The sequence below is a fragment of the Pristiophorus japonicus genome, chromosome 16, assembly GCF_044704955.1.
Source record: "Pristiophorus japonicus isolate sPriJap1 chromosome 16, sPriJap1.hap1, whole genome shotgun sequence".
Lineage (NCBI taxonomy): Eukaryota > Metazoa > Chordata > Chondrichthyes > Pristiophoridae > Pristiophorus > Pristiophorus japonicus.
The window spans coordinates 73,255,827-73,276,387 of NC_091992.1; the positions used below are offsets into that span (position 1 = coordinate 73,255,827).

The window sequence follows — 20,561 nt, forward strand, 5'->3', positions numbered from 1 at the left end:
GGCTTACCCCTTATCTTTAGACTATGTCCCCTGGTTCTGGCCATCCCCAACATCGAGAACATTCTTCCTGCATCTAACCTGTCCAGTCCCGTCAGAATTTTATATGTTTCTATGAGATCCCCTCTCATCCTTCTAAACTCCAGTGAATACAGGCCCAGTCGATCCAGTCTCTCCTCGTATGTCAGTCCTGCCATCCCGGGAATCAGTCTGGTGAACCTTCGCTGCACTCCCGCAATAGCAAGAACGTCCTTCCTCAGATTAGGAGACCAAAACTGAACACAATATTCCAGATGAGGCCTCACCAAAGCCCTGTACAACTGCAGTAAGACCTCCCTGCTCCTATACTCAAATCCCCTTGCTATGAAGGCCAACATACCATTTGCCTTCTTCACTGCCTGCTGTACCTGCATGCCAATTTTTAATGACTGATGTACCACGATACCCAGGTCTCGTTGCACCTCCCTTTTTCCTAATCTGCCGCCATTCAGATAATATTCTGCCTTCGTGTTTTTGCCACAAAAGTGGATAACCTCACATTTATCCACATTATACTGCATCTGCCACGTGTTTGCCCACTCACCTAACCTGTCCAAGTCACCTTTCAGCCTTTTAGCGTCCTCCGCACAGCTCACAACGTCACCCAGCTTAGTGTCATCTGCAAACTTGTAGATATTGCACTCAATTCCCTCATCCAAATCATTAATGTATATTGTAAATAGCTGGGATCCCAGAATTGAGCCCTGCGGCATCCCACTAGTCACTGCCTGCCATTCTGAAAAGGACCCGTTTATCCTGACTCTCTGCTTCCTGTCTGCCAACCAATTCTCTATCCACGTCAGTATATTACCCCCAATACCATGTGCTTTAATTTTGCACATCACTCTCTTGTGTGAGACCTTGTCAAAAGCCTTTTGAAATACACCACATCCACTGGTTCTCCCTTGTGCACTCTACTAGTTACATCCTCAAAAATTTTAAAAGATATGTCAAACAGGATTTCCCTTTCATAAATCCATGCTGACTTGGACCGAACCCGTCACTGCTTTCCAAATGTGCTGTTATTTCATCTTTAATAATTGATTCCAACATTTTTCCCACTACTGATGTCAGACTAACCAGTCTATAATTACCCGTTTTCTCTCTCCCTCCTTTCTTAAAAAGTGGTGTTACATTAGCTACCCTCCAGTCCATAGGAACCGATCTAGAGTCGATAGACTGTTGGAAAATGATCACCAATGCATCCACTATTTCTGGGGCCACTTCCTTAAGTACGCTATCAGACCCCGGGGATTTATCAGCCTTCAATCCCATCAATTTCCCTAACACAATTTCCAGTGTAGAGGGAGCTTTACTCTGTATCTAACCCGTGCTGTACCTGCCCTGGGAGTGTTTGATGTGACAGTGTAGATAGAGCTTTACTCTGTATCTAACCCTGTGCTGTATCTGCCCTGGGAGTGTTTGATGGGGACAGTGTAGAGGGAGCTTTACTCTTTATCTAACCCCGTGCTGTATCTGCCCTGGGAGTGTTTGATGAGACAGTGTCGAGGGAGCTTTACTCTGTATCTAACCCATGCTGAACCTGCCCTGGGAGTGTTTGATGGGACAGTGTAGAGGGAGCTTTACTCTGTATCTAACCCCGTGCTGTACCTGCCCTGGGAGTGTTTGATGGGACAGTGTAGAGGGAGCTTTACTCTGTATCTAACCCCGTGCTGTACCTGCCCTGGGAGTGTTTGATGGGATACCTAGTGGCTGAAATGGAAATTGTTCCATTTCCCAACATAGACACCCCTCACCATGACCTTAAAAATCCTAAAAAAGCAGAGTGGTAACTATAAATTGTGGCTGAATCATGAAATATTCCTTCTGTCCTCTTTATCCTGGAGCAATGGGCATTGCCTTGAAACCTCGTGATGTTGCTGCTTCCCAGTGGAGTCTTGAATGTCCTGAAATGAAACACTTTCTTCAGAACTATTGTAGTAAATTCCAACACTCGAAACTAATTGTAATAACTTAGCAGGTAAATGCACTGCCTGTTGTAACACTGAGCTGTACAAAGCAGGAAGGCTGCGGGGTGAGTTCCTGAGTTTGTTAATCTGAGCTGCAGCGGCTATTCAGCCAGCACTACAGACTGGAGAATGAGCCAGAGATCATGCTCTTCATTGCAGTCCAGTGATGGCTGGGGTATATTCTCCTCGATCAATGTAGCGCAGAAGGAAGCCATTCGGCCCATCGTGCCTGTGGCATCTCTTTGAAAGAGCGATCCAATTAAAAATGTTGAAAACTGTGGAAGAGAATAGCAGGTAAATGAGGAATAAATGGGTTTTAAAAGGCTGAACGGTGCAGAAGGAAGGAAAGACTGAGTGAGGACAAGAGTTGCCAGAGGGCTGAGATCCTGGGAAAGAATGAATTAGAGTAGGACACAGTGCAACGAGTCTTGATTCCATCACAGTGAGGACGCGGGCAGAAGGCAGAGTGCATAGCGCAGAGGATTTGGGGCACAATAGGAACAAGGGAGGAAAGTTCAGAGGAGCACTAAGCAAAGTATGTTGACAAGAACATAGTAAAAAAAAAAATAAAAAGGTTGTATTCAAGAGCGAAGTTAGAGGCTGGAGATAAGCAAGAGATGACCTATCAGATGGTGAGCTTTTTCTTGTCCGCTGGCTGGGGCTGTGAGAGAGGGGCCAGAAAAGACTCTCCCTATATGGAAGCAGCGTTCAAGTCTTGGACAGACCTCAGCTTTATAGAGGGTTAATTGTTGAATGAAGATAAGAAGGAAATTAAAGAGTAAAACCAAAATTCTCAGATGCACCTTTAGTAGTGGAAGAGATGGGGGGAATATCACCTGAGGGAAGATGGCGAGACAGCGGGAGCAAGCTCCCTCGTGCCCCTGTTAGATCTTGTTCATCCTGGTGGTTTTTTTGCTCTTAGGGTCTGTGGTGACACCACAGGAGCTGGGCTCCATTGGCGGAATAGCCTTATCTACGAAGCATTGGGCCTTATATTAAACATCCGCAAGACAAAGGTCCTCCACCAACCTGACCCCGCCACACTGCACTGCCCCCGATCATCAAAATCCACGGTGGGGCCTTGGACAACGTGCACCATTTTCCATACTTTGGGAGCCTACTGACAGCAAGGGTAGACATCGATAACGAGATCCAACAACGCCTCCAGTGTGCCAGCGCAGCCTACGGTCGCCTGAGGAAGAGAGTATTTGAAGAGCAGGACCTCAAACCTGGCACCAAGCTCATGGTCGACAGGGCAGTAGTGATACCCGCCCTCCTATATGGCTCAGAGACATGGACCATATACAGTTGCTTGATTGCGCGGATTGACGGGAGATTTTACTTTCGGTCTTATACTAATGAGTTTGCTCGGAAACTTGAGCGTGACTTCACCTCGGCAAAACGGGCGGGGTGAACGGCGCATTCTGCCAATCACAACCCTAACCGAAACTCCACGCCCCCGAATTGTGCAAGATTTCGGCTGGTAATTGAAAAAAAACTCATAAGAGGCAGAAGAAAAGCGCAAATGCTGGAAATCTGAAACAGAAGTGTGGGTCAGTCAGCATCTGTGGAGAGAACAGTTGGACCCTTCAGAACTGAAAAATGTAACGATGTACAGGGATATAATAGACTCTGCAAAAAGTGGGGTGAGTGGAACAAAGAAATGAGCAAACAGAAAGCTATTCCATTACACACTGGAGGGAAGCAAGCCAGAGATCGTCAGGGAGCTGCAACCACCGGGTATCCCAAAGCACTTTACAGCCAATGAAGCATTTTTGGAGTGGAGTCACTGATGTAATGTGGGAAACGCAGCAGCCAATTTGCACATAGCAAGCTTCCACAAACAGCAATGTGATAATGACCAGATAATCTGTTTTTTAGTGATGTTGATTAAGGGATACATATTGGCCCCAGAACACCGGGGATAACGCCCCTGCTCTAGTGCCAAAGGACCTTTTACGTCCACCTGAGAGAGCAGACGGGGCCTCGGTTTAACGTCTCATCCGCAAGACGGCACCTCTGCCAGTGAACTCACTGCGAGGGTGCTACCAACTGAGCCACTGACTGACTCTTGGATAGCAATTGGTAGAAGGCTTTTCAACTTCTTGGGGCATCTCAGCCAAGCCTGAACCTGACGTTAACACACAGCCAATGTCCAGCAGGGGCCACCGGGTAGCAATCAGCGACGCAAGCCTTCTCCGATGTTTTCCCTCTCTAGCCCAGGGGCACTGACCACTGCTGTCTCAGGTGAGATCATCAAACTCAGCATAGACCGGGAATTCAGCCTGGGATGTTTGGGGACTGCTAAATCACCCAGGTTCCCTGCTGCTGATTGACTTCTGATGGAAAGTACACTATGTGGATTTTGGCACAGGGTAGGGTTGGATTCGGCCCTTTCACCACAGTAACATACCCTGAATCCACTCTCTGGGCATGCACATGGACAATGACTAATTCGGTAAGGTACTACAAGGCACCTGGCATCTGTGCAAGGGTATCCTAGCAACAGCCAGCACCTTCGGGAGCAGAGAGAGAGAAAGCAAAAAGGGGAGAACACGATGAAGAAGTTATGCTTTAGTGATGGCTTATTGTGAGACCTGATTGTCCCATGCACGCTTTTACATGCTGATATCACTCACTGCTGTGCTGCAATCACATGTTCTCGTTTACCCCAGGGTGAGGTTGGTATGATTGTCCGGCTCGTGTTTGAAGCGATGGCAGCTGACACGGTCATCTCCTGTCTAGAGGTGATAAATGACGGCACCACGATCATCACCTACAAGTGGAAGCGCCTCCCTGCGCCGGAACACTGCATCAGGATCCCTAGTGACTCTTGGATGCAAAGATTCTACTTCAACACCAATTCAGGTATGCATTATTCATAACCAGAGGTATGTTTCTAACCCGTGCTGTACCTGCCCTGGGAGTGTTTGATGGGACAATGTAGAGGGAACTTTACTCTGTATCTAACCCGTGCTGTACCTGCCCTGGGAGTGTTTGATGGGACAGTGTAGAGGGAGCTTTACTCTGTATCTAACCCGTGCTGTACCTGCCCTGGGAGTGTATGATGGGACAGTGTAGAGGGAGCTTTACTCTGTATCTAACCCCGTGCTGTATCTGCCCTGGGAGTGTTTGATGGGATAGTGTAGAGGGAGCTTTACTCCGTATCTAACCCCGTGCTGTACCTGCCCTGGGAGTGTTTGATGGGACAGTGTAGAGGGAGCTTTACTCCGTATCTAACCCCGTGCTGTACCTGCCCTGGGAGTGTTTGATGGGACAGTGTAGAGGGAGCTTTACTCTGTATTTAACCCCGTGCTGTACATGCCCTGGGAGTGTTTGATGGGACAGTGTAGAAGGAGCTTTACTCTGTATCTAACCCGTGCTGTACCTGCCTTGGGAGTGTTTGATGGGACAGTGTTGAGGGATCTTTACTCCGTATCTAACCCATGCTGTATCTTCCCTGGGAGTGTTTGATGGGACAGTGTAGAGGGAGCTTTACTCTGTATTTAACCCCGTGCTGTACCTGCCCTGGGAGTGTTTGATGGGACAGTGTAGAGGGAGCTTTACTCTGTATCCAACCTGTGCTGTACCTGCCCTGGGAGTGTTTGATGGGACAGTGTAGAGGGAGCTTTACTCTGTATCCAACCTGTGCTGTACCTGCCCTGGGAGTGTTTGATGGGACAGTGTAGAGGGAGCTTTACTCTGTATCTAACCCATGCTGTACCTGCCCTGGGAGTGTTTGATGGGACAGTGTAGAGGGAGCTTTACTCTGTATCTGACCCGTGCTGTACCTGCCCTGGGACACATTGACTGCTTGCAGATTTAATAGATCAAAGATTCCAAACAATTCAGATGTGCTCCTATTGGCTCGCTGTCAGTTACTGCCTGGTGTGACATTTAGTAAAATTGACTGGTTTAATCCCCAGTCTGTGCTGCGTGAACTGATCGCAGCCCAGGAAACAGTTCGGACCCTGCAATTAACCTCAGCACCCCTAGGCTCAGCAGCAATATGCCAGGGTTGCAACTCCTGATCAGCATCGAATGATCCTTGCTGGGATGTGACTGCATCTCGATGGGGAGGTGAGGACAGCAACGAAACATCTGATCAATCTGCTTTTGCTCCTTCTCTTTGGTTGTCTCTCTTAGTCACATAGAAACAGGAGTAGGCCATTCAGCCCCTCGCACCATTCAATTAGGTCATGGCCGATCTTATACCTCAGCTCTATTTACCCGTCTTAGATCAATATCCCTTGATACCCTTACCCCACAAAAATCTATCAATCTTAGCCTTGAAAGCTCTAATCGTCCCAACACCCGCAGCTTTTGGGAGAGAGAATCCCAGATTTCCATAAGAACATAAGAAATAGGAGCAGGAGTAGGCCATTTGGCCCCTCGAGCCTGCTCTGCCATTCAGTAAGATCATGGCTGATCTGATCTTGGCCTCAATTCCACTTTCCTGCCTGTTCCCCATAACCCTTGACACCCCTGTAGTTCAAAAATCTGTCTAGCTCAGCCTTGAATATATTCAATGACCCAGGCTCCAGAATTCTCAGGTAGAGAATTCCAAAGTTTCACAACCCCCTGAGAGAAGAAATTCCTCCTCATCTCCGCCCTTATTCTGAGACTATGCCCCCTAGGTTCCCCCACGAGGGGAAACATCCTCTCTGCATCTACCCTGTCAAGCCCCCTCAGAATCTTATATATTTCAATAAGATCACATCTCATTCTTCTAACCTCCAATGCGTATAGGCCCAACCTGCTCAAAGACAACCCTTTCATCTCAGGAACCGTCCTAGTGTACCTTTCCTGAGCCTCCAATGCAAGTATATTCCTCCTTAAATAAGGAGACTAAAACTGTACAGAGTACTCCAGGTATGGCCTCACCAATACCCTGTACAGTTGTAGCAGGACTTCTATGCTTTTATACCCTTGCAATAAAGACCAACATTCCATTTGCCTTCCTGATTACTTGCTGTACCTGCATACTAACTTTTTGTGTTTCATGTATGAGTACTCCCAGTTCCTTCTGTACCGCAGCATTCAAGAGTCTCTCTCCATTTAAATAATATTCTGCTTTTCTATTCTTCCTATCAAAGTGGATAACCTCACATTTTCCCACATTATACTCCATCTGACAAATTTTTGCCCACTCACTTAACCTATCTAAAGCCTTTTGCAGCTTATTTGTATCTTCCTCACAACTTGCTTTCCCGCCATCTTTGTATCATCAGCAAACTTGGCTACATTACACTCGGTCCCTTCATCCAAGTCATTGATACAGATTGTAAATAGTTGAGGCCCCAGCACTAATTCCTGCGGCACCCCACTAGTTACAGTTTGTGAACCTGAATATAACCCATTTCTCTCGACTCTCTGTTTTCTGTTAGTTAGCTAATCCTCTATTCATGCTAATATATTACCCCAACACCATGAGTTCTTATCTTGTGCAGTAACCTTTTATGTGGCACCTTATCGAATGGGGTTTGGAAATCCAAACACACGACATCTACTGGTTTCCCTTGATCCACCCTGCTCGTTATATCCTCAAAGAACTCTTAATTAATTTGACAAACACGATTTCCTTTTCATAAAACCATGCTGACTCTGCTTGACTGCATTATGATTCTCTAAATGTCCTGCTACTACTTCCTTAATGATGGACTCCAGCATTTTCCCAATGATAAATGTTAGGCTAACTGGTCGATAGGTTCCTGCTCTCTGTCTCCCTCTTTTCTTGAATAGGGGCATTACATTTGCGGTTTTCCAATCTGTTGGGACCGCCCCAGAATCCAGGGAATTTTGGTAGATTACAACCAATGCATCCACTATCTCTGCAGCTACTTCTTTTAAGACCTTAGGATGCAGGCCATCAGGTCCAGGGGACTTGTCCACCTTTAGTCCCATTCGTTTGTCTAGTACTTTTTCTCTGGCGATAGTCATTGTTTTAAGTTCCTCCCTCCCTTTTACCCCTTGATTATCTACTGTTATTGGAATGCTTTTATTGTCTTCTACCATGAAGACAGATACAAAATACTTGTTCAGAGTCACTGCCATTTCCTTGTTTCCCATTATTAATGCCCGACCACCCTTTGTGTGAAAAAGTGCTTCCTGATTCCACCAACGCCCCTCCTCCACCCCGCCCGAATGGCTTTGCTCTAATTTTAAGATTATGTCCCCTCGTTCTTGATTTCCCCACCGGAGAAAATAGTTTATCTGTAACGACCCTATCGGATACCTTTTAACATTTTAAACACCTCAGTCAGATCACCCTTCAATCTTCTCTCTTGGCCATTCTAAAAAGCTAAAGGATGATCTTTTACCCCAGGCTGGAAGGTTCATGGTCCGTACTCTGTCCTGGTGGAGGAGTGTTGGGTCGCCAGCCTATCTCATGTGAATCAAGAAGGGCAACGATGGCAGGGCCCAGTCCAGAGGAAGATTCGGCTGAAGGCCTCCAATGAATGGCCTCCAAGGCACTGACTGTTGTGGGGATACAGCTGCTGCCTGTCCTCTGGTACTAGGGGACATAAATATAAGTCACTAATAAATCCAGTCGGGAATTCAGGAGAAATGTCTTTACCCAGAGAGTGTTTCATATCAAGGAGTAGTTGAGGCAAATAGCATAGGTGCATTTATGGGTAAGATAGATAAACTCATGAGGGCGACAGGAATGGTGTGATAATAGGGTTAGGTAAAGAGATGGGGAGGAGGCTCGTGTGGAGCATAAACACTGGCATGGACCAATTGGGCCAAATGGCTTGTTTCTGTGCTGTACATTCTGTGTAATTCTATGTATCGTCCTAGACCATAGCAGCCTGTTTGACTACACAAGTGGGCCTGATACTGTTCCCATCTGATAAATGCACGCACACACACTCGCCCTCCTGCAGAAGTGACAAACCTGGTTCTCCCCTGTACCCATAGCCCAAGGGCATTGAGGTCAGTTGTTCAGCTGAGCTCAGCGATGTAAGCACACTTCAGGGATTAGGTCTGAATGGCTCATCACAACACCGGTGTGATATCTTTACAGACACCACTAACAAGCACACACACACACACACACACAAGGTGGCTCCTGAACAAGATTGTGACCATGTGACCTTGCTACATGACCTTTTATTATTAATACATCAGTAGTTGTTATTACATCAGTAGTTCACTAGGTAGAGCTCTATTACAACCAGGCGCTGCTTATCTCCACCGGACCATAGGGGAGTCTTTTAAGTGGGATTTTATCTTGTCTTAACTTGTAAATCCAAACCACCCAAGCCCCTGATTATTTCTGTGTGTTATCCTCTTTTCCCAGGAGTTATTCTTCCTGGAGAGACGGTTGATTTAGCATTCACCTTTAAGTCACCAAATGCTGGGATTTTCACCGATTACTGGGAGTTTTGCACTCACCCAGTGCTGTTGGGAGGGGCGTCTCTACAGGTGGCACTGTGGGGCGTGGCTCTGTTTGAAGACAGGAATGAGAGCGCAAGACAAAGGCTGCAGGTCAGTAACAAGTGTTGGGGATTTACTGCTGTTGGCTGGCTGCGTGATGTCAGTGCAATAGTGCTTGAAGTAAATAAGAGAGAATATGTCGTTACACAGTGCCTGTCACAACCTCAGGATGTCGCAGTGCTTCACAGCTGAAATATGTTTTCATTATAGTTGCAGGTTTACTGTGTATCACTAGATTGCTCCACAGTCCAGGACTTGCTAAATCAACAAGAAAATGGCTGTAAGACGAGCTCAATTTAAGTGTTTTCCAACCTTGCTCTCCCTATCTTACTTGATTGGCCTCCAAGGCTGTTTCTCTCTCTCTGACCTGTGATATATTTTGAACTGTTATTAGATGCAATGAACTTTGTAAGGTGGTTCTGAATAAGAATTACTTGATGTAGTTTTAATTAGATGTTAAAATGCGGAATAACTGTACTGGATCCTATTGACCCGGACAATAGTGGATAGCGCCACTTGATAATAATAACTTTTATTTATATAGCACCTTTAGAGTAGTAAAACATCCCAAGGTGCTGCTCAATAATTTTACAACACTTTAGATATTGACCATTGAGGGAAAGAGAGAAAAAGCACGAGAAGGAAATGCAAAAAGAGGTTAAAGGCTCGGGTCCGAAGCGGCAGTCAAAATGCGCATGCAGATAGACACAGGCGAAAAAACTAAATAAAAAGAAATTCAAATTACATTGTAAATAATACAATAAGGAGTATACAATAGTAAAATCAGTATAATAAAGATTCAATATTAATTGAAGAAAATTAAATAATATATACCATAATTATAAATTAAGTTAAAATGAGTAAATCAGCAATTAAAGCAATTTAAATCAGTTATTAGCTGTCTTTAAGATTCATTCCCTGTCCATTAATTCAATTAATATGGAATAACCAATCACCGTCCCCATCCTTGTGATGTCATAATGTTTTTATTTCTCAATTTGTCCCCTTGACAGGACCTGTAATAGCTCCAGGCTCGAGCTGCCTCCATTGTCAGGGAGACGCTTATGTTTAAAACTCCCTCCAGCTGCTCTGGGCTCGAGCTGCCTCCATTGTCAGGGAAACGCTTATGTTTAAAACTCCCTCCAGCTGCCCTGGGCTCGAGCTGCCTCCATTGTCAGGGAGACGCTTATGTTTAAAACTCCTTCCAGCTGCTCTGGGCTCGAGCTGCCTCCATTATCAGGGAGACGCTTATGTTTAAAACTCCCTCCAGCTGCTCTAGGCTCGAGCTGCCTCCGTTATCAGGGAGACGCTTATGTTTAAAACTCCCTCCAGCTGCTCTAGGCTCGAGCTGCCTCCGTTGTCAGGGAGACGCTTATGTTTAAAACTCCCTCCAGTTGCTCCAGGCTCGAGCTGCCTCCATTGTCAGGGAGACGCTTATGTTTAAAACTCCCTCAAGCTGCTCTGGGCTCAAGCTGCTTCCGTTGTCAGGGAGACGCTTATGTTTAAAACTCCCTCCAGCTGCTCTGGGCTCGAGCTGCCTCCATTGTCAGGGAGACGCTTATATTTAAAATTTCCTCCAGCTGCTCTAGGCGTGAGCTACCTCCGTTGTCAGGGAGATGCTTATGTTTAAAACTCCCTCCAGCTGCTCCAGGCTTGAGCTGCCTCCGTTGTCAGGGATTCGAGATGAGAGAGAAAGATAATCAGTGATGATCTAAGCTGGATCAACAACTACGTGATAACTTGAGATGGTAATACTAGACAAACTAAAGTTGTTGATCCAGCTAAAGGGGCCTATAATGCAATTTGGAGCCCGAATTGAAATTAAGTGTTGCTGCATGGCTTTCTCGGGCAAGCCGCCAGTGAAGCAGAGGTGAGATTACACAGTACTTTATCGGGGTGGCTAAAGAGTCAGGAGGCTCGATGCCAAAAAGGTTCAGTGCTCACAGGTCCTTTCTCAGTCCCCTCTGGCACACAGTTTGGTGAGAGTACTTGTGTGAGAGAGCCATTTGGAGAGTTTGGAGGTGTTCACACGAGCTCGCAATGAGTGGCATCATTACAACACAATGGGGGGAAAATTGGGGTCGGAGGCTGCCTTCGGGCAAACGCCTCCGATCGGAATTTCTTTTAACGAAAATACCTGGTGGTCCTGGAGGAACGTAGGATTGCGGTCGGAGGCCTAGTTTCGCAGCCCAGCATACGGGAACATGTCTTCCAAGTACGTATTCATATCCTGGGATCCTGTGGGCCTGGACCACCAACGAATATCCAATACTGTCATTGATAATAATGGGAGCTCCCTTTGTATGGGCTTCCATTACCATCACTGAGAATACCCCCAGAAACAAGAAACACAACACAATAAATAAAAAAGCACCAAACTTAGTTAAAATTAGTTGAAATTGAATTAAATTAAATGTTTTAGAAAAATATATATATATTTTACTTTTTTTTAATGTGTTTTTAATAGGGTTAAAAATAATGGACAGGGTTTTTACTATAAAAATTTGTGATTAAATTTAATTTTTCTGTTTTAAAACTCTTGCGCTGTTAAAAGTAGGCTATCCACCTGCTTTCACTAGGCGTAAGAGTTTGAAGGACATTCGCTGGACAAGAGTTGGGCAAATAGCCCAATTTCCGTCCCGCGAAGGCCCTTCTCCCGGGGATGCGTGCGATCTGTCAAAAGACATATTGATCGCAAAAGCCGGTTCTTGGCGCATACGCATTGCGATCTGAGAACCGGCATTTGCGAGGCCTCGCCAGGTGTGTGCACATCGTACGGACTCGGAGAGGCCGCAAGTTACGGCCCAATAACAGTACTGCGGATGCCGGAATCGGAAACAAAAACTGAAAACACTGGAAATACTCAGCAGGCCAGGCAGCATCTGTGGAGAGAGAAACAGAGTTATGTTTCAGCTCGCTGACCCTTTGTCTGAACTGGAAAAGTTTGAGATGTAACAGATTTTAAGCAGGTGCAGAGGCAGGGAAAGAGGGGGGGAGGGGCGGAAAGAACAAAAGGCACGGTCTGTGATAGGGTGGAAGGTAGGAGAGATTGCAAGCTGCAATGGGAATGGCTCATCAACAGCTGCCATCTGAAAAACTACGGGCAGAGGTTACGCTCTGAAATTGTTGAACTCGATGTTGAGTCCTGAAGGCTGTAAAGTGCCCAATCGAAAGATGAGGTGCTGTTCCTCGAGCTTGCATTGAGCTTCATTAGAACAGTGCAGGTGGCTGAGGATGGAGAGGTCAGAGTGGGAGTGGAGCGGGGAATTAAAGTGACAGGCAACCGGAAGCTCAGGGTCACACTTACGGACTGAACGGAGGTGTTCCGCAAAGCGGTCACCCAATCTGTGCTTGGTCTCCCCAATGTAGAGGAGACCATATCGTGAGCAGCGAATACAGTATACTGAATTGCAAAAAATACAAGTAAATCGCTGTTTCACCTGGAAGGAGTGTTTGGGGCTCTGGACAGTGGGAATGGACGAGGTAAAAGGGCAAGTGTTGCATCTCCTGCGCTTGCATGGGAAGGTGCCGTGTGAAGGGGAGGGGTTGCTGGGGGTGACTGCGGAATGGACCAGGGGGTCGCGGAGGGAGTGGTCCCTGCGGAATGCTGGGAGGGGAGGGGAAGATGTGATTGGTGATGAGATCACGCTGGAGGTGGCGGAAATGGCGGAGGATGATCCGTTGAACGTGGAGACTGGTGGGTGAAAGGTGAGGACAAGGGGAACCGTGTCATGATTCTGGGAGGGAGGGGAAGAGGTGAGAGCAGAGGTGCGGGAAATAGAACGGACACGGTCGAGGGACATGTTAACCATGGTGGAGGGGAATCCTCGGTTGAGGATACTGGAAGCACTAGTGTGAAAGGTGGCATCGTCAGAACAGATGCGACGGAGACGGAGAAACTGACAGAATGGAATGGAGTCCTTACAGGATGCGGGGTGGGAGGAAGTGTAGTCCAAGGAGCTGTGGGAGTCATTGGGCTTATAATGAATGTTTGTCGCTAGCCTGTCTCCAGAAATGGAAACAGAGAAGTTGAGGAAGGGAAGGGAAGAGTCGGAGATGGACCATGTGAAGCTGAGGGAAGGCTGGAAATTGGAAGCAAAGTGAGGGTACTCACTCTCACATCACCTCTGGAATTCAGCTCTTTTGTCCATGTTTGGACCAAGACTGTAATGAGGTCTGGAGCCAAGTGGTCCTGTCAGAACCCAAACTGAGCATCGGTGAGCAGGTTATTGGTGAGTAAGTGCCACTTTATAGCACTGTTGATGACGCCTTCCATCACTTTGCTGATGATTGACAGTACACTGATGGGGCGGTAATTGGCTGGATTGGATTTGTCCTGCTTTTTGTGGACAGGACATACCTGGGCAGTTTTCAACTTTATCGAGTAGATGCCAGTGCTGTAGCTGTACTGGAACAGCTTGGCTAGAGGCGCGGCTAGTTCTGGTGCACATGTCTTCAGCACGACAATCCAGTGCGCTCTGCAGGTTCATTGATATCATGTGGAGTGAATCAAGTTGGCTGAAGACTGGCATCTGTGATGATGGATCATCCACTTGGCACTTCTGGCTGAAGATGGTTGTAAACGCTTCAGCCTTGTCTTTTGCACGCACGTGCTGGGCTCCGCCATCATTGAGGATGGGGATATTCATGGAGCCTACTCCTCCTCCCGTTAGTTGTTTAATTGTCCACTACCATTCAGGACTGGATGTGGCAGGACTGCAGAGCTTTGGGCTGATCCATTGGTTGTGGGATCGTTTAGCTCTGTCTATAGCATGATGCTCCCGCTGTGTCACATGCATGTAGTCCTGTGTTGCAGTTTCCCCGGGTTGGTACCTCATTTTCAGGTATGCCTGGAGCTGCTCCTGGCATGCTCTTCTGCACTCCTCATTGAACCAGGGTTGGTCTCCTGGTTTGATGGCAATGGTAGAGTGAGGGATATGCTGGGCCATGAGGTTACAGATTGTGGAGGAATACAATTCTGCTGCTGCTGATGGCCCACAGCGCCTCATGGATGCCCAGTTTTGAGCTGCTAGATCTGTTCTAAATCTATCCCATTTAGCACGGCGGTAGTGACACACAACACAATGGAGGGTGTCCCCAGTGTGAAGACCGGACTTCATACTTTGCAGTGGTCGCTGTTACCAATATTGTCATGGACAGATACTTCTGCGACAGGTAGATTAGAAACATAGAAAATAGGTGCAGGAGTAGGCCATTTGGCCCTTATTGCACCACCATTCAATAAGATCATGGCTGATCATTCACCTCAGTACCCCTTTCCTGCTTTCTCTCCATACCCCTTGATCCCGTTAGCCGTAAGGGCCATATCTAACTCCCTCTTGAATATATCCAATGAACTGGCATCAACAACTCTCTGTGGTAGGGAATTCCACAGGTTAACAACTCTCAGAGTGAAGAAGTTTCTCCTCATCTCAGTCCTAAATGGCTTATCCCTTATCCTTAGACTGTATCCCCTGGTTCTGGACTTCCCCAACATCGGGAACATTCTTCCTGCATCGAACCTGTCCAGTCCCGTCAGAATTTTATAAGTTTCTATGAGATCCCCTCTCATCCTTCTAAACTCCAGTGAATACAGGCCCAGTCGATCCAGTCTCTCCTCATATGTCAGTCATGCCATCCCGGGAATCAGTCTGGTGAACCTTCGCTGCACATTCTCAATAGCAAGAACGTCCTTCCTCAGATTAGGAGATCAAAACTGAACACACTATTCCAGGTGAGACCTCACTAAGGCCCTGTACAACTGCAGTAAGACCTCCCTGCTCCTGTACTCAAACCCCCTAGCTATGAAGGCCAAAATATCATTTGCCTTCTTCACCGCCTGCTGTACCTACATGCCAACTTTCAATGACTGATGTACCATGACACCCAGGTCTTGTTGCACCTCCCCTTTTCCTAATCTGCCACCATTCAGATAGTATTCTGCCTTCGTGTTTTTACCACCAAAGTGGATAACCTCACATTTATCCACATTATACTGCATCTGCCACGCGTTTGCCCACTCACCTAACCTGTCCAAGTCACCCTGAAAAGCTGCTACAGAAACTGAAATCAGTGGGATTTCAGTATGTAACCTGGGTGTGGGTAAGGAATTGCCTTAGGAGAAGGAAGCACGAGGTAGAGTGAAGCGTTCTGGGGAACACTGTTGGGTCAATTTACATTCATAACTTGGATTCAAGGAAAATGGTCACATTTTCAGACAATTTGGGGGTTGATAGCAGTTGAATCTGAGAACCAGCCAGCAACCTACAAAATATGTTAGATGAAATATGCAATTGTCAATATTTACTGCAGGTGGGGTCCACTTCTGAGACACATCATAGGTACGACCGGGTTAACCTTTGATGTGAAAATTGCATCAAAGCCAGGAAGTGCTTGCTGTTGTTGCATAACCTTGTCTGAGCCACTTGGAGGACTCATATTTTTGAAAGTATTGGTGTGTGTTTTTTTTTGCTGAAAGGTAAATTTCCAACTATGGAACCACTTCCACACTTGTCTCAACAACTTCTGAATGCTAATGTTGGACCTGTTAGCGAGCTGGGGGTGGGTGAATATTCCTCTCCTTCACAATTGTTGTCCAGTTATTTCCCATCTAACTGTGAGTTTCCTCCTCTTCAGCAAGAACTTGACGACAAGGAGAAGTTAGCCATAGTTAGGCATGTACTGATTGAACTGGTAGGTGGAGTGTGCACCCCACGGCGATCCCAGTCCCCTATCAGAGTTCCATTCATTGAATCAGAGGTCTTCGAGAAGAAGAACCCCAAGGTAAGAATTTGGTAATTCAACAAATGAAGGGAATTCTGGGCTATAAGGTTGTCACGGTTTTAAGGTTCACACAGCTATAAGAACATAAGAAATAGGAACAGGAGTAGACCATACGGCCCCTCGAGCCTGCTCCGCCATTCAATATCGTGGCTGATGCGATCATGGACTCAGCTCCACTTCCCCGCCCGCTCCCCATAACCCCTTATCTCCTTATCGTTTAAGAAACTGTCTATTTCTGTCTTAAATTTATTCAATGTCCCAGTTTCCACAGCTCTCTGAGACAGTGAATTCCACAGATTTACAACCCTCTGAGAGAAGAAATTTCTCCTCATCTCAGTTTTAAATGGGCGGCCCCTTATTCTAAGATCATGCCCTCTAGTTCTAGTCTTCCCTATCAGTGGAAACATCCTCTCTGCATCCACCTTTTCAAGCTCCCTCATAATCTTATACGTTTCGATAAGATCACCTCTTATTCTTCTGATTTCCAATGAGTAGAGGCCCAATCTACTCAACTTTTCCTCATAAGTCAAACCCCTCATCCCTGGAATCAACCTGGTGAACCTTCTCTGAACTGCCTCCAAAGCAAGTATATCCTTTCGTAAATATGGAAACCAAAACTGCACGCAGTATTCCAGGTGTGGCCTCACCTAGCTGTAGCAAGACTTCCCTGCTTTTATACTCTTATCCCCTTTGCAATAAAGGCCAAGATATTATTGGCCTTCCTGATCACTTGCTCTACCTGCATACTATCCTTTTATGTTTCATGCACAAGTACCCCCAGGTCCCGCTGTACAGTTATACAACAGAAGCTGCCCAGCCATCTGCACTATATGTTCTGATCCAGTGGCAAGGGTTATCCAAGATGACTGGAGACTTGCTCTGCTGCATGGACCTAGTGCGCACGCATATCGCAGTGTGGGCTGGCACGTGCTGCCCCTGGCCCCGAACTCACGCCTTTCCTGGGCCCCGATCACCTCCCTCCACAATCTCTCGCCGCTCCTGCTGTACCTGCCCACGCTCCAATCACCGACCTGGACCTTGATGACGTCACTCTTCGCTGCCGTCGCCCTCCTGCACCAGCTCGCGCCGCTCCCTGGAGTGGCCTCCATGCTGCTCCCGGGGCCCGCACCTCCGCTCCTTTTATGTCCCTGACCTGCCATTGGTGTTCTCATGCAGGTCGGGGCCTCCACGGTGCTCCCAAGATCTAGCTCTGTCAAGCCCGTGTGGTGACTGGTGTGCAATGGCCACCACACGTTAAAAAACTCCACACACAGGCATCTTCCACCCTTCAGGATGTAGTTCGGGACCTGGAATATTAGGTCCTTCATTGAAACACCTGTGAACTCATCCTTTTTTGGCGTGGAAGCAAGTCATCCTCGCTCTGAGGGACTGCCTATGATGATATTCTAATGCACAGTTGATAAGTTAACACACCCAGTCAAATGTTGCCTCCACAGTGAGATACTAAATCTGTAACAATGAATGTTAATAACACCTTGTCTCTATATCGTACCTTTCACATAAAACAAAAGGCGCAGAGCACTTTATAAATCAAAGTCGAGGAGTAGATGCCAAAAGATGGAGGAAGAAATTGGAAGGTGCGATTGAAACAAAGGGTGGAAAACTGGGACTGAAGCATCTTCCAGAGCTGAATTGCTCTAGTCCAGCAATTCCTCAAGATACAACCTGCACAATATGGTGTGTATCATGAAGGCAATGGCAATGGTGTGTGGACATCGGAGCCCGGGGGTTCCCTTAATCGGCAGAAGATGGGTGGGACGCCGTAAATGACCGCTCACAGTCCCTCTCCGGAGGTTTCCGCTGATCTATCAAAGTTACGGTGGGCAATGCGGAGACCTCCTGCTGAAATACGGCCCCTCCCTGACCCTCCCCGGGCCCTCTGACAATAGCAGTCTCCCACAGTTGAATAGCCTACTGCCAACATTATGCCTAGTCTCACTTGGGGCAAAGTGCCAAAGGCAGCACAAGTCAATGAGGAGGAGGAGGGGATAAAGAAAATAGTATGTGAAGAAAATCCTCCCATTGCAGAATTCATTCTGACAAATCAGCAACATTGCTAATTCTGTCAATAAAAATGCACTGGAGCAGTCGCTGGGGAATTCATCTAACCAAAATTTATTTTTTTCTCCTCCGCAGCTGCACTACAAGCTCGATGTTGTGCAAAGCCTCAAGGAATTATGGAAACAGTGCTTTGTACAAAGTGACGGTGAAGAAAAAGCAGCAAGTGAGATTAGCCAGTTCCCTGGCAAGGTGTCTTCTCAGTGTAAGGTAAGTCGGGAGAACGTGAAGCCCCCCCATAAAGCCACACCAACAAACAAAGCTCCACTATCTGACGAATTGGAGGAGCCTTCCAAGGAGAGGACCCATTCAGCTGGCAAGGTGACTTCTCAAGGTGCAGAACATCCAGAGAGTGCAAAGTCCCACGGTAAAGTCACGCCACCCGACGAACAGGAGGAGGTGCACGCCAAGCACAGGATCCATTCCTCCAGCAAGCGCTCTTCTCTTCATGTCGAGCATCCAGACAAGAAAAAGTCCCACGATAAAGTCACGCCTTCTGACGAATCAGAGCTGTCGCATTCCAAGCACAAGGTATATTCCTCCAGCAAGGGGTCTCCTCAACTTGTGGAACATCCGGAAACCGCAGAACATCCGGACAGCGTGAAGCCCCCAGATGAAGCCATACCAACCAACAAAGCTCTACCCGCTGAGGAATTGGAACTCCAGTGGGACCTGTCCATCGCTTCCTTTAGACAGGTACAAGTTTCTTTGTTGCTGCTGTTTCTCAACACGATACGATCATTTTGATTTAAGCAGTTATCATGGGTGACTTTAATCTACATATAGATTGGTATAACCAAACTGGTAGCAATATGGTGGAGGAGGATTTCCTGTAGTGTATTAGGGATGGTTTTCCAGACCAATTATGTCGAGGAACCAACTAGAGGGCTGGCCATCCTAGACTGGGTGATGTGTAATGAGAAGGGACTAATTAGCAATCTTGTTGTGCGAGGCCCCTTGGAGAAGAGTGACCATAATATGGTAGAATTCTTTATTAAGATGGAGAGTGACACAGTTAATTCAGAGACTAGGGTCCTGCACTTAAGGAAAGGTAACTTCGATGATATGAGACGTGAATTGGCTAGAATAGACTGGCGAATGAGACTTAAAGGGTTGACGGTGGATAGGCAATGGCAAACATTTAAAGATCACATGGATAAACTTCAACAATTGTACATCCCTGTCTGGAGTAAATATAAAACGGGGAAGGTGGCTCAACCGTGACTAACAAGGGAAATTAGGGATAAGGTGTTAAATGCAAGGAAGAGGCATATAAATTGGCCAGAAAAAGCAGCAAACCTGAGGACTGGGAGAAACTTAGAATTCAGCAGAGGAGGACAAAGGGTTTAGTTAGGAGGGGGAAAATAGAGTATGAGAGGAAGCTTGCTGGGAACATAAAAACTGACTGCAAAAACTTCGAAAGATATGTGAAGAGAAAAAGATTAGTGAAGACAAATGTAGGTCCCTTGCAGTCAGAATCAGGTGAATTTATAATGGGGAACAAAGAAATGGCAGACCAGTTGAACAAATACTTTGGTTCTGTCTTCACGAAGGAAGACACATATAACCTTCCGGAAATACTAGGGGACCGAGCGAGAAGGAGGAACTGAAGGAAATCCTTATTAGTCAGAAAATTGTGTTAGGGAAATTGATGGGTTTGAAGGCTGATAAATCCCCAGAGCCTGATAGTCTGCCAGAGAGCTCAAGAAAGTGGCCCTAGAAATAGTGGATGCATTGGTGATCATTTTCTAACAGTCTATCGACTCTGGATCAGTTCCTATGGACTGGAGGGTAGTAATGTAACACCACTTTTTAAAAAAAGGAGTGAGAAAGAAAACGGGATATTATAGACCGGTTAGCTTGACATCAGTAGTGGGGAAAATGTTGGAATCAATTATTAAAGATGAAATAGCAGCACATTTGGAAAGGATTGACAGGATCGGTCCAAGTCAGCATGGATTTATGAAAAGGAAATCATGCCTGACAAATCTTCCAGAATTTTTTGAGGATGTAACTAGTAGAGTGGACAAGGGAGAACCAGGGAATGTGCTGTATTTGGACTTTCAAAAGGCTTTTGACAAGGTCCCACACAAGAGATTGGTGTGCAAAATTAAAGCACATGATATTGGGGTACTGTATTGACGTGGATAGAGAACTGATTGGCAGACAGGAAGCAGAGCGTCGGATTAAACGGGTCCTTCACAGAATTGCAGGCAGTGACTAGTGGGGTGCTGCAGGGCTCAGTGCTGCGAC

The 20,561-nt window shown here is 46.6% G+C and overlaps 1 protein-coding gene across 1 annotated transcript in view; it reads left to right on the forward strand.

Annotated features, from left to right (window-relative positions):
* mycbpap (mycbp associated protein) overlaps nucleotides 1-20,561 on the forward strand; it is a 158,422-nt gene that overhangs the window by 81,945 nt on the left and 55,916 nt on the right. The window contains exons 11-14 of the mRNA XM_070857425.1: nucleotides 4,682-4,874; nucleotides 9,310-9,497; nucleotides 16,083-16,229; nucleotides 18,387-19,004. Of these exons, the coding sequence (XP_070713526.1) occupies nucleotides 4,682-4,874; nucleotides 9,310-9,497; nucleotides 16,083-16,229; nucleotides 18,387-19,004 (1,146 nt within the window). The remainder of the gene's footprint in view (nucleotides 1-4,681; nucleotides 4,875-9,309; nucleotides 9,498-16,082; nucleotides 16,230-18,386; nucleotides 19,005-20,561) is intronic.